Source organism: Aulonocara stuartgranti, assembly GCF_965226115.1.
Source record: "Aulonocara stuartgranti genome assembly, chromosome: 11".
Classification (NCBI taxonomy): domain Eukaryota; kingdom Metazoa; phylum Chordata; class Actinopteri; order Cichliformes; family Cichlidae; genus Aulonocara; species Aulonocara stuartgranti.
The window spans coordinates 19,503,975-19,518,375 of record NC_138947.1 but is presented as its reverse complement, the minus strand read 5'-3'; the positions used below and the strand labels follow the sequence as shown (position 1 = coordinate 19,518,375).

The window sequence follows — 14,401 nt, the reverse complement described above, 5'->3', positions numbered from 1 at the left end:
CTATCAGAGGTTTACATCTGCTTTAAATCTTTGAATGAATCTTTTGACTCTTCATGTATGACTGTGAATGTTTTTCTTCCTGGCCAATAACTTCAAGCCAGCTGCAGGAAAACTACCTTCATCCATGCATTCAAAATCTGGATTAGCCGCTTCACAGCCGGTTTGAACAGGTTATATCTAGTAAAAAAGTATAAGCGGGCATGCGTCCACATATACAATTAGACAAAAGGGTTGGACTTTCTCACCGATGTCCTCAGGGGATTTTGTCAGTGTGTAAATAACAAACTGTTGCACGTACTGTACAATCAGACATAAATATATGAGCATAGACGTGACTACGAATATATTACTGAAGTAACTATCAAGCTTCATAGAGATTCAGTATATCTGAAATACATTAGGTTAAAAGTCTTGATTGTGATTTTCATGGTTGTCATGGTTATGATTCTGGGATCCTGGTGCAAGGAAAAACCTGTGTGGATTTAACTGCAAGAGAACCACTTTTCTAGGAAACACCACTGTCTTTCAACACTGAGTCATATTTCAAAGGTGTTTCCCAGCTGTCATTTCACAATGCGCCAAACCTTTTAAAAAGTTAATGAACTGAAGTTTCGAATCTGAACTCTTTCTATGTGGAAGTGTGGTTTCTGCTTTGCCTTGCTTAAATAACTGAGGTTTTTTAAAAAAAAAGATATCATCTGGATGGTAGTACACAGTGTATCAGTATATTGTTTAACACCTTTGCAGATGTGGAAGTTGGCCGTGTGCACCAAGAGCCATACCAAAACAGTTTGCAGCTTTGGAATCTTACGTTATTTAGTCTTTTTGATAAAATAGGTTACTTGGGATTAGAGCTGGGTTCATTTCCACAGGTACTCGTACACACTGGACTGGTCACCAATCAATATTAGGGCCAAAACAACACACATCCACTTACTCTCACATCCACCCCTAAAACTAGTTTCAAATCTCAAATGAACCTAACAGGCATGTCTCTGGACTGTGGGCATAATTCCCTGTGCAATTCACAGGGAACACATTCAAGCTGCAAACAGAAAGGCCCAATCTGAGCAGGATGTTGTGGTAGATGACAGTGCTAAATTCTGCACTACTGTGCTGCACCTCTTCACTGTCTCCACACTTCCTCATTTGTGGAATATGATTAGACTGCAAACTGTGTGCTTTTTCAAATGCTATGCCCTTTGCAATCACTGCATGTACTGCTAACTGTGAAATCTACCTCCAGCATTGCACAAGTAATGAGAAAGTTAGAGGTGTACTTTCTTCAGAAGTGTCCTTTTGTATGCATTTTTGCTAAGTTGTTAAAAAAAAGTGCTACAAATAACCTTGAGAGTTCTTATGTAAACCAGGAGCTTGATGCCAAAATGACGATCATGGAAACATAACGACAATACGAGCTTGTTTTGGAAGGTAAGAAGAGCTTTGAAAGGGCATTTTATTGTGTGTTACACAACTGCTGGCACGACAGGAAGCAACTGCACTGAAACTCGCACGCCTGCAGATCCTTGTAAAAGAAACATGCAATATAGAATACAGAAAAACACGCGGATGCACAACTTTATTGTTTAAGCTTATGCAACTCACCACGCCTTACTAAGAACCCGTGTGATATATTACATTTACATTTAGCCATGTTTTCATTTGCATAAACAAAGCGTGCATTTTGACCCAACTCATTTTAGGAGGTTAGAATGTTTTATAAGACAATTATAAATTATTCGGGTCCTTTCAACAAGAAACGTGTAGTTTCTTTCTTATAAACATCCACTAATTTACTCAAACAGTGTTTAATTTTTCATGATTTTTTTCATGTATTTTGGGAAGATAAGCTGTTTTGATTTTTTAGGAACCTTTCCTCAATATTCTGTAAAAAAAATCTTTTACATATTCAAGCATTTAAGAGTTAATCAGATGAAAGTAAGAGACTTTGAGGGAAGTCAGTTGCTGACTGAATTATGTACGGCTACCTCTGGCAGAGACAGTTAGCTTAGCTGTAATGAGTGGAGATGGAGCTACCTAAAAAAATCAGTTGGTAAGTTGATTAATTGACAGGGAATATTTAATTTACTATTTCCTGCAAAAAAAAGAGGACAGTTTTACACACATGTCTTATGTTTTGGCCAAGCAGCAACTTCATTTCTAAAAAAATGAAGCTAATGGGATGAAAGTTGAATGTTTACTTGAGGCTCCAAAAGTGAGTCAACCCCCACAGAATGAACATATTTACTGTTATCCTCTGGGCTTTTTGACCTGGGGTTTTTAGTTTCCAGAAATTGAAGTCTTGTTTATTTTTAAGTATCTTTTGTTTACTTCTTAGTTTTTTTATTTTTTATTGTTTTTATTTTTTTTTACATTTAGCTTTTGATTCTTGGTAATTTCTTAGTATGGCAAACCTTTACTCCTTGTTATCATTTATATTTTCCCCCTCTGTCTCATCTCCCTTGTGTCTTCCCCTTTGTCCAGTCACGGCCTGTGTGTCCTTGTTTCAGTGTGGTTGTTATTCACTTCTTATTTTGCCTCCTGTTTCTTTATCACAATTCCTTTAACTGCATGACTGTCCTCACCTGTGTCCCGTTACCCTCCTGTGTCCTATATCCTGATTACCTTGTGTGTGTGTGTAAATAGGCCTGTTCTTCACCACAGTTTGTGTTTCAGTGTCTCTTTGAGGTTTATTCTTGGCATTGACTGAATTTTTCGGGTTCTTGTCACTTGTTCTGTTTATTTCAGTCTGTCTCAGTGTCATGTGTTTGGGCCCTTTTCTTCTGCAAACATGGCAGTTAACAGTGTGGTACAAAAATAATAATATGGGGTATTTTTTAATAATTTTGATAACCTCCTTAAATGAAAATCTTGCATTTGTACGTCTGTGATGGGTGACCTTTTTGTTTAGTGCTTTTCTCTTGGTTGTCCTGAAAGACAACCAGTGTCTTGTAGCAAGTTGCACCTCAACCAGATGCTTTTGGCAGCCATCAGTAAAGTTAATTCTGGCTGGATATTTGGCAGCTCTTACATTGGGCTTGACTATTTTCTTAAGTCTTGCTAAGTCCAATGAGTGCTGTAAAACAAACCCCGTTGTATGGCGGCAAAAAGAAACTACCATTTGTAGTCAATAACGATCAATGAGATGTTAATAGGCTTTGGCCTTTTCAAGTATCACAGATTTAAGAGAGTGTGTGCTTATGTTTGAGTCTCTATGTATACTTTTGACCCTGTGTGGATTAGAGAACATCTCAAATAATTCAAACATATGCACCTAACTCACAGATGTATGCTGTGAATCATTCCATGCTGGAAAAACAACAGCTGAAAGAAATCATTACAATCCCAAAATGACCATGACATTCACGCCTGTGATGAGTGGATGTAAACTGTGGACCAGAACTGTACGTTTTCGTGTGGTCATTTCCAGGCCATCATTGTAATTTCCCTTTTTTCAATATGACAGGCTGATTTCTGCTGATGCCTCTTGTTCACCTCGTATTAAAAAAGCCATTAGACGTATTTTTCAAAATGTCAGGTCTTTCAGTTAATGTGCTGAACTGCATGAGCAAGAGGGCATAGAGCGCTCGTGCAGTCTGACCTACTGACCTGCACACGGAGATTTCGCTGCAGCAGTGAACATCAGCAAATCACTCTTAGACTTTAAAACTGAATGTCAGATCCTTTTAGTCTAAAATTCTCAGCTCTGTTTGCCTTGATCTTCAACACTGCAGTTTATGACTCAGGTTTTTCAGACACTGCACAGAATAAATATAGCAAAGAGCCTCTAGGTTCATGCTCTCCTAGAGTGACCAGACATCTTTGTTTTCCCAGGACGTTCTTGATGCTTGTCACCAGCTGAAGCCGTTCAACCACATGTCACCATTTTTAAACAGCTGTAAAATGAAATAACATTTTATTTAGGAAGAAACAGTCACTAGTGCATTAATCTGCCTTTACACTTAGATCTCCTTTGGTGTAGAAACATTTTGTCCGGTGTGCATTTGCACATGCATCAGCGCTATAGCTCGCAGATCTGTGCACACAGAAGTGGAATTTGACTTTTCCCTTCCAAGTCGCTGCAGGAGGCTGAACAACAAACTCTTAAATAGACTCATGGCAGCGAATATGAGTATCTTGTCTTGTGACAAGATACTGTAGCTGGGGAGGTTAGAAGAAGTGAGAGCGCAGATGTGTGTCAATGTCTGCAGTGAAGGGCATTAACTCCAAAGTAGTTATGAATGTATTTTTTAAAGCAGGTCAACCGGTTCACCTGCACTGACTTGTGGGTGTTTTTCCTGAACAGCACATGTTCAATACACATGATGGTTTAAGGGTATTTTTTTACACCTGTATTGAGAGCAACAATACGCTGCAGTGCAACGTCTGGACTTAGATTTACGATACTAATTTAGTGCATCTTTTTCTTTGAAAATATTTTTATATAAAATCATTAAGCCTACGAGATAACAAAATGATGCCTTATTATACATTGATGTAACAGGCCAGTGTCAATAAGTACAAATGCAGTGAAATGTTCTTTGCACAGGCTCTACAATGAAGTTACTCCGGGACGTTTTGCATAAATATACACAAATATTTTGTCATTTAACTTTGGTTAAGGACAATTAATAAAATACACAATAAATAATATACTACGTACCTACAGTATGAATGGAGGTTAATTAAATGCGTTGGGTTATAAAGTAAGAACATCTTAGCATTAAGATGCAAACTTCTTTAATATCACTACAGTTAAATTCCTGTATGATAAAATGAAAAGGGGATTATGATATCAGCTTTACAACAATGAGAAGCTTGACAGAGGAAACCAGCTTTAAGCTTAGTCACTGAAATGAATGACATTCCTGTGTGGTGGGATGTCTGCTCAGACAATAGAGCTTCAGCATATCCAGAGCCTTTTGTTTAGCTTACATATATCAAAATCTTACTAATTTCAGTTGGCTGTGATTTCAGGCATTGCAAAGGAAAATGTAGCATCATGCACAGAAAACTTAATGTGGTGAAGCATCTCCTGTGCAGCTCCATTTAGATTATTAACGATGCTGCACATCACTTGCTAATATCTCTGATTTTTGAGAGGCTTGCATGTTAACACTGTAGCATGCATGCAGAGGCAGTATATGGATGACATTCAGTACACTGTGTTCTGTACTTTGTGTTCCTAATCTCTCAAATAACCCACTGAAGCAGGAAATTATTTCATATGTCGCCCCCCAGTGGTCAAAAGTGATATGATACGCATGTGGATGAACTCAGGGACCTCCTGCAGACCACACAGTGTTCGCAAGAACCGAAAGGAGGCAGTATTTATCTAGCTCCACATAGGTAAACCTTCTTTGGTATCATGAAATCAAGAATAGTAGATTTATTTTCATGTTTTTGTCTTGCTAGCTATTCATGAGAGTCACATAGGTAAACTACTGTGAGCACTCAAAGTATCAAAACCGGCTTTAGTCCATTTTTATCGGTTTTATGCTTTGATGGTGGAAAAGACCAGTTCCTGTCTTTGGGTAGCCACCCTCTGTTAAGGAGGACACGCTGAAATGCAAATATACTTCTCTCTGAAATTCAAATGCAAAATAAACTGCTCTGAGACAAAGACCTGTGGCCTAAATTTAGGTAGAAAGCTTTTCTGGATTGTGTGTATATATACACAATACAAAAAGTTGGTTCTCTGTCAGAAGTCGATACAAATACAATGGGCCTAACAGAAATTGGAATTAACTTAAACGAACAGCGTCAAGAAAATGAAATCAACCACCAGAACCCTGACTTCAGCCTTTACCTGTACTGAGTTTATTTGCAATGCAAATAGGGTGATTAGTAAAGCAACCAAATCCTTTTGTTCCCGCTTTCAATAACAAAAAACTATTTGATGCAATCACACTCCCTACTAGTAGGTATTCTCTTTATATTGCATTGTATTCTTATTTATTCCGTATTTTTGTGCCTGTGTGGGATAAAATCACGGCCTTAATCATTAGGCATTTGAAAAAAGGAAATGAGTGCGACTTCAAGATTCTCTGAAACGGATGTCCACCATTGTTGAGGATTCTTGAGCCACCTAGTGGTGATCTGAGGCTGTCTGTGTTTAATGTGATAAAGGAGGTAATAAACGTAAAATATATAATTAAAATGAATTTGTAGTTCTATTTTTCTTCTTTCGGCTGCTCCCACTGCAGATCACCTGCCTCCAACTCACCCTACCCTCTCCGTGTCCTTTCCCCATAAACCTCCTCTGTGAGCTTTCTCTTTTCCTCTTACCTCACAGTTCCATATTCAACATCCTTTTTTCATTATATCCACTATCCCTGCTCTACTCATCTCGACTTTGCCTCTCTAACTTTAGAATTCTTGATATTCAATGGAAAAGCCTCCATGTATCTATTTTATAAACCACTTATCCAGTTCATGATGAGGGCTGGAGCTGACTCAGGGCCAGATGCAGAGTATACACTGTGCAAGTTGCCAGTCCTTCACAGGGCTGGAAAGCCCCAGTTAGTGCTTTGTTTTTAAATAGTCTAAAACAAGGTTAGGCAATTAATTTTCCTGTGGACCACATGGAAAACTGGGACTGTTGTGGAAGGCCGGACACCAGTAAGCTGAACTCAGTTCTGATCAGTTTTAATTTATTTATGAAAATTTATCTTGTGAGATAGAAATGATAACTGAGCCAAGCACCTGTGGTCTAAAAGCTTAGGGGTATTATCAGTGCAAGGATCTGCAGCTATACGTGTCTATTTTCTTTTACAAACAAACTGAATTGAAATGTAAGGGGTTAGAAATGTCAAATATCACAAAAACGTTCTAATATTTCAAGCTTTTATTGAAGTACTCAGGTAGATGGATTTGTGCTCGTATTTCTCCTCTGACAAGTTTATTTCAGAAAAATATGTCTGATGTAAACGTCTCAAAACTGTAGTTTGAGGAGTGATATGCACTTTAAATCCAGATAGTTTATCAGCGACACCCAGATTAATTTGATCTATTTTAATATCCCGACACATACTGGTTACAATACTCTCCAGCTTCCTTTGTAATGCTTCAAAAGATATGTAGGTCATAACATGTCAGTCATACATAATAATCTACTGGCTGTGTGTGCTGCGGTAACTGATAAATCCCTGGGTGTGACCTTTCCCATCTGAAACCTGAGCTCCTCAAGCTGCCCAAACTGGCTGCTGTTCAAATGACCAAATTCCACCCGTCTTTATGTGTAGATGTGTCGTCCATAGACTTGCATTCATAATTCACGCCGATCGTATGGATCTACCCGACCTTACAGCTTCATTACTGTGGAAGTCTGTATGGTAATCAAAACCAGGATCAGGAGGGCAACAGAACAGCATAGGTCAAATTTCTCTGCTGATAATCAAGATCATTATCAATCCTTCCCTGCAGCGATCGTTTATAGCGATCAGTTATGCTGCTGATGTTTGAGTTTATCACCACAGTTACAATTCTGTCAGTTTGAGCCAGGTGAGCAAAACACGGCTGTAGTCTGTAGTCGGCTGTTTGTGTTGTGGCTGGTGAAATCCAATCTGTCATCAGAGCTTTATACTTCTCTCTTTATCTACATGAAACTAGCCCGCTTGGGTTGCCAGGCGACCAGTCACAAAAAACACAAAAAAACCTTGCATGGCGCCTGAATTTGATTGGTGTTCGTCTCATCTGTCACGGCAGCCAATAGCAGCGGCAGAGAGGAGGACAGCGAGGAAGTGGCCAGGTGACAGTGAAAGAGGAGTTACTTGTTAATACGGATGGTATAAAGATGAATTGCCATAAATAAAGAAGACATGAGCACCTGTGTGTAGCGTTAATTCAAATGCAGTTCAGATTACAAGCGACTGTTGCACGTTTTTACACAACACCTCTCCAGCTCGCTACTTGAATAAGACGGGACGTGGAAGGAGGGGGAGGATGTTATCAGAACATGAATTTCTCAAAGCTCTGTGCTCATGTACACAGAATAGATCAAGGTGGAAATGTACAACCTTTTACATTTGAATAGCACTGACAACCTGCACACCCTGTGTTCAGGGAAACATTTGCAATTATGTTTGCACATGTAAACTGCAAAGATCATAAAGACATTTTAGATTTCTTTTTCACTTTTGAACATTTATTAAGCGGTCTTTGGTCTAATTTAATTAAATACTTGTGGAATTTATATTATTTTATTTACCTTTTAGAGAGTAGTTCCAACTTTCTGAAAAACTAGTTTGTATTGGTGTGTTTGTGTGGCAAGGTTATAGGAGCCATCCTACCAGCACAGGATGACAATGGACCTCTGGCTCTGCAAAAGAAACCCTCTGAAATATGAATGAGGAAATCCACACCTGTTTCCAGGTAACCAAGGCAGTACCGTGACGCTGACAATTAGTGTGTGTGTGTGTGTATACCTGCGTAGGCGGATGCACAAGCAGCGCAACTTCCTAGCTTTACCTGTTCAGACACTCTGTGGGGATGAAAGCAGCTGTCAGCCCTGCTGGCTTAATGAGACAGACATAATCTGACCAGGAGAAGCAGCATGACAAAGTTTGGGCCTCAGCTCTGAACAAGTTCCCTGCATTTATAATCTGCTGAGAACGTTACGCATGGAAACAGGCCAAAGTCGGCCCAACTGAGCTGAAGGTGGACGTGGAGACTCGGTGGAGGGTGGAGCGCAGAGGCATCTTCACAGGTCTTGCCCTCAAGTGTTGAGCATCTATTTCTGCAAGTATGAATCCAATGTGGAAGGTTTATAAAAGCAAAGTGCTGAAGACTATTAATCCCGAATATGAGGAGGACACTGCCGAGGAGGTACAGAATATACATACATGTTTCTCCACATTTGCTCATGTTACTCATTAATTTGTTTGTCAGAAACACTTTAAACTCTTAAGCCCCAACGCCCCCTGATGCGGGGGAAAAAGCAGGAGATGACTTAGGCTTGGGGCTTAAGAGGTTAAAGTACAAGAAAGCTGACAATTGTTGGCACAGAAGTCAGAAAGTCAGCTGGTTTTGTTTTGCTGATCATTTCTTATTCATCACAGCGTTAGATGAGCTTGCAGGGCTGATTTGTTTTCCATGCAATGGGAACTTTAAGACAGATGTTCGGCCTGGGAACAGCAATGCTGGCCTTAATGCACGCTGGCAAGTCGACTCTGATGAAACTGTGTTTACTAACATGTGCATACAAATATACATGCATCAAATCTACTTTTTTATTAGTTGCTGTTAGACAAATGTGGACTTAAAATGAAATCCAGATACATAAGAGCAATCACAGCAATAATTAAACAGCTTTTAACCAAAATACAGGCAACACTGCAAGCAATATGGGATGTTTTCAGCAGTCATCGAATGCCCTTTTGCTTGGTATCTTCTTACATAAAATCATTATTGAATCTTGGTCTGTAGTCATATTTCAGATGCCTGTGGTGACTTAAGTAAACATAAAAACATTTTATCGCAGAGAAAGGACTAATAGACGATTACACTCATGTGAAGCAGAACTTTCTTCGTTTTCTTTTCTACCTTTTTAAAGCTCTCAGAACGTCTTGGAGTTACGCGGTGACCTTTTCCAAGGGTCAGACATCGACTTTCTTTTTAGTGGTTTTTGTTGGATTGGATTTTTCCCACTGCTCATGTTCACGGCAACACCTGCACTCGATGCAGGACTTGGTTCTCGTGAAACAGTGTTGCGTTGACCCAGATCTCCAGAGAGCTGAGAAATTCGATCCTGCACAGGAGCTGAACAAACGGATTAGTTGGCATTCCAGTGAATGACGGGCTGACAGGCGGACGAGACAGATAGCCAGGTTCCTCACTGGCATATTCAGATCTGCCAGCTGACTGCTTCACATTGTGGCCTCTTGAGCTGCCCGGGCATTTGCAAGGACGACAGGGAATCCGGAGAGATAGTTTCCATCTAGATAGATATGCAGAGATGTCATCACTGCTATTTGAGTTGCCATTGCTTCACACGTTCTTGTGAAATTAGAGACTGCTAAAGCGTTTGACTATCAGTCTTCCTTATGTCAAAACATCCACTGATGTGGAAATACTACTGTTAAGTAATTAGTAAGTTGGTCAAGAGAAAAAACAAGCAATTAAAACACAATGTGCAAAATGTTAAAGTTAGTTTTAATAAAGAAATATTAAACATTTTTCTGTGGTGGCAATTTATTTTTAGTCTCCAGTAGTTCATATAATAGTGTCATGTGTGTTTAAGCTAGGTCTGCCTCAGCTTGCAGTACCCACAATACGCACCAGATGGCGACTGCTGTGCACAGATTCTGTGTTGTGCATTAAACTTAGACAGTTTGTTGTGACCAGACTGTGTGTGGACAGGTTAATGAAATATTGTTCTGTTTACTGGTGTTGCAGGTCACAGAGGTGGAGAATGATATGAGTCCAGTGCAGGAGGAGGAGGGGCCCAATGCTGTCTCCCAGCTGGCCAGGAAAGTATGTGAACCCTGGCAGTGCTTGTAAACCTTGTAGGGTATTTTCTGTCCGTTTACTAATCACGCAGGCTTCACAAATACTTTATAAAATGGTCACAGATGCAGTGAGTAAAGTGAGAATATCCATGCAAAGGTTCATGCTAAGCATATGTCTAAAGATATGACAGAGGAGCGTTAGTCAAGTGATATTTGACAGCACTAAATCCCTACTTTAACCTCTGACCTTGTCAAGATGCAGGGGGCAGGAGCTAAAAGCTGGAATCGGCTATCAGCGATCTTCAACAAAGATGATGAACACCAGCTCCTAGAGGAGACTGAGTGCCCCCCTGTCGCTGACCAGTGAGTTTTTAATCGTCTATCTTCTCACATGCATTCATGAACATTGATGTTGCTGGTGAAACAGAGCTTTACACTTTCCAACTGAGATCACACCTTTATCCGATTTTGTAACTCATAAGGTTGAAGTTTTACTTTCGTTGCACTGACCCAAAGAAATGTTTTGGCCAAAATTGGTGTACAGACTGAACTGAAAGGGAAAAAGGAGGTTTAATAAAAAAACAAATAGAAATGAAGATAATTACTGGAAGACATAAATTCTTATTTTCTGAAAATCTAGGATACTTACTGGCCAAAATCTGTCTTTTTTGTCTATTTCATAAAGTAATGATTGTTGGATTAATCACTATTGAAGCCTTTCTTATAAAGTCTTTGTGTTTACATGTAATTTTAAAACTTAAGTTATTTAAAATCTAAAATCTTCGTCAGTTGTTTCATAATTTAAAGCACCTACTGCTTTGTCTAAATTCTCAGTCCGCTTGCAGCAAAGCCCGAGGAGCCTCCGCGACCCACCAGGCGCACGGGATTCTGGGATAGCTTTGCGTCCAACTGGGCAGCCAAGAAACAGGCCGAAGCTGCTGCGGCCGCCGCCGCTGCTGCTGAGAACGAGGCAGCAACAGGGGAAGGTGAGGAAGGGGTGATAGAGGCTGGAGGGGTGGAAAGTCAGCAGGATGGGCAGGTCACTGAGGGAGAGCAGAGTGAAGGGGGAGGAAGGAGCAACAATAGCTTCTCCAAGTATGTCTCGCTGGGAGGAGGCAACGAGGATGCGTCTTTCAAATGGAACTTTGTTACCAGCAAGCTGGCAGAGCTGAAGACCAAGACCAATTAGAAACACGGTGGAGGAGAAAGTAAAAGAAAATAAACAACATGAGGAGGGTGGTAGATGTAGGAGGAAGGTAAATTTTGCAAAGGATATCCTGTAACTAAACTGGCGCCTCTTGAAGTCCCTCTGTATTGTCAGCTATTATACGCTCCAGAAAACGTGTGTTCACAGCCACATTACTACCAATGGCCTGATTGCTGGTTGAGACATAAAAAGAAAATCAGTGTTCTTGTTTATTTATTTTTTTGTAATCTTTGGTTCCCCATTACTTAAAGGTCAGTCTATTTATGTAAGAGTAAAGAGGACGTGTAGGTCATAGGCGACACTTAACAAAGAGAGCTTCCATTTCTCTGCCTGCACAGAGCCAGAGGTAGTGTTCATATCCCGGACCAGTGATTGAACTCCAACCACTACTACTTGTGAAAAAAAGTTGCCTGTATTAAAAGTCACTATGCTAATTTATGAAATTCTGAATTATTTCTGGGAGATGAGGTGGGCACCCAGACCTGAGTTGTCTCTTTACCATCTAACCGCAGCACAGAGAATGCAGTAAGGCAGAATTTTGGTGACGACCACACTGGTTTAGGCAGCACACGGCAGTGTTTTGTTTTTGCAGTTGTATGACTACACTTACTTCCCTAAAGTGCTTCTTTCACCACGAACATGTGCCTCCACACCTGTCAGCAAACTTGATCTAATCTGTAGTTTAACAAAAACCGGATTAAGAGATTAAAGGCAGTGATAGCAGGATTAGACAGGGATTATCTCACTTAACCTGTTCAGAGGCCAGCGGATTATAGAAAGGTAATTTGGCAGTATGATGTAGATACTACATAATCTTCCGAGTTTCTCTTAAACTTCAGGAATGCAAAATGTGGAGCACATTTATTTGACACGTATGTACGCCTGGTGAGATAAAGCCGGTAAAACCGATGACTTGGATTTTGTGATTGTGACTGAGACTGAAATGTGTGAGTTTTTTGACTTTTAAAATGTTGTGATTTAAAAAAAAAATTGACTTATTATGGTATTATTTCTGTTCTTTTGTGATTTATGCCTTATTCCATGTTTTATTCTGTTTTATTCTGCTGTTTTCGGTATATAATAATAAAGACTATTGCACTGAAGTTCTTGTAAGGTATGAACACGTGACTGAAAAATGTTAACTTTTGAGCAATATTGGAAAAAAATTCATTCATTTGCTGATCTCTGTGATGGTTGTTTTTAGAAGCTTTGACTCGAACCTTTTTTAAAAATCTAGAACACGAAATTCTGCCTCTGGCCAGCAGGGGGTTCTCTTCACCTCTTAAATTTAGTATAGCATATATTCAACTGTCCTTTTTTTCTGCCTTCATGTCCTTCACATTTACATCAAATCAGTCTTTTATAAACATGACAACAGCCTGATCAGATACCCTGTCAAAAATAGCCCATTTTCCTCCTCATATCCCACTTCCTTCATCTCTTTCGTGTCCTGTTTTTCACACCCATTTCCTCTCTCTTACTGTGTCATGTTTCCTCAGATAGAACAGAGCTTCCTTTTTAAATTTAGGAGTCTTTCTTGGGATTTCTATATGAATTTGGCAACACACAATAATGATGCGAAAATGATGCAAGCGAGCGTAGCCCGATCTCAACCCCATGGTTTCGTGCCATTTCTATGTGTTTATACTGTCAGTCAGATTTTATCCTGTCATAATGGGACATGGGAAATCAGTTTCACTAGCTGTGTACAGACTTTCACATCAGCCGTCTCTGTTTGAGTCAGAAGAGATCTTTCCCCACTCGCAGCTCAGTGACAAACTCGTGTTTCTTGCATATTTCAAACAAACTCAGACTGAACATTTATTCCAAAAGGGCTGATTTTTGGGCTGATTGGCGGGGACTACTGTCTTGATGTTTTGAGGTCCATATTTTAGTTTCATGACATCAAGTCAGCAATGCTCGGTGGAAATGAGGTTTGTAGAGCATGAAAGCATCAGAAGGCGAGCAGGCAGTATTTATTTATTTATTGTCATTGTCAAGAACAATGAAATTGCGTTTGGGGCTTCCATACAACCCAAAAAAAAAGAAGAAAATAATAAATACCCCTTAAAACCCAAGTGTACATATTTAACCCAGTGTGACTCCAATGCAATAAGACAATCCTTAGCAATAATGTTCGTAGAAATTCAGACAAAGACCTGAGAAACATGACAAAATACAACAATGCAACCCATTCAATATTATTGTACTGTGAGATATGATATCAGATATGATAGTTATCTATTTAAGAAAGAGGGGGGGGGGGGGCAGGAGGGGGAAGAGAATAAAGATATGATGCACCAATGCAGACCAGTTCATTGCTATTAAGAAGTTGGATATGGTTATTGTCCGTGAGAGGGGGGCAGAGAGTTCAGGAGCCTCACAGCCTGTGGATACAGGCTGTTGGCCAGTCTGGATGTTCTGGCCTGTATAGACCTGTACCTTCTCCCTGAGGGCAGCAGATGGAAAAGGTGGCGCGCAGGGTGATGTTGGTCCCGCAGGATACTGTGCACCCTCCTCAGACAGCGAGTGGGGAAGATATTACTGATCTCTGGCAGACTTGTTCCAATAATTCTGCCAGCTTCTTTCACCACCCGCTGGAGTGCTTGCTGATCGGCCTTGATCAAACAAACTCAGTTTACGCGGGGGGAGACGAGGGAGAGTGCACAGAGGCACAACTGGGTACCTGAGGGGTCTGTGACGTCTGGTAGTTTTGTTTAAAATGCATCTCGGGGAGCTCAGAAAT

General features: G+C 40.1%; 1 protein-coding gene across 3 annotated transcripts; it reads left to right on the top strand.

Moving 5' to 3' along the window:
• The first annotated feature begins 1,273 nt into the window (after positions 1-1,273).
• LOC309717357 (uncharacterized protein C1orf232) lies at positions 1,274-12,653 on the top strand. Of its 3 annotated transcripts, none has more exons than XM_082551875.1 (4): positions 1,274-1,431; positions 10,396-10,473; positions 10,705-10,811; positions 11,283-12,653. In XM_082551875.1, exons 2-4 carry the CDS (start codon positions 10,417-10,419, stop codon positions 11,635-11,637), a joined length of 519 nt encoding a protein of 172 aa, XP_082408001.1. In that variant the 5' UTR covers positions 1,274-1,431; positions 10,396-10,416; the 3' UTR covers positions 11,638-12,653. The 3 variants fall into 3 exon arrangements, with proteins under 3 accessions (XP_082408001.1, XP_082408000.1, XP_082407999.1); XM_082551874.1 differs by lacking the exon at positions 1,274-1,431 and adding an exon at positions 8,307-8,373; XM_082551873.1 differs by lacking the exon at positions 1,274-1,431 and adding an exon at positions 8,406-8,826.
• The last annotated feature ends 1,748 nt before the right edge of the window (positions 12,654-14,401 follow it).

Excerpts from the sequence above, each read along its gene's own strand:
- LOC309717357 (XM_082551873.1), top strand. The coding sequence starts at position 8,746 with ATGAATCCAATGTGGAAGGTTTATAAAAGCAAAGTGCTGAAGACTATT. Across the intron at positions 8,827-10,395 it reads AGGAGGACACTGCCGAGGAG|GTCACAGAGGTGGAGAATGA; the intron begins GTACAGAATATA and ends CTGGTGTTGCAG. Across the intron at positions 10,812-11,282 it reads TGCCCCCCTGTCGCTGACCA|TCCGCTTGCAGCAAAGCCCG; the intron begins GTGAGTTTTTAA and ends CTAAATTCTCAG.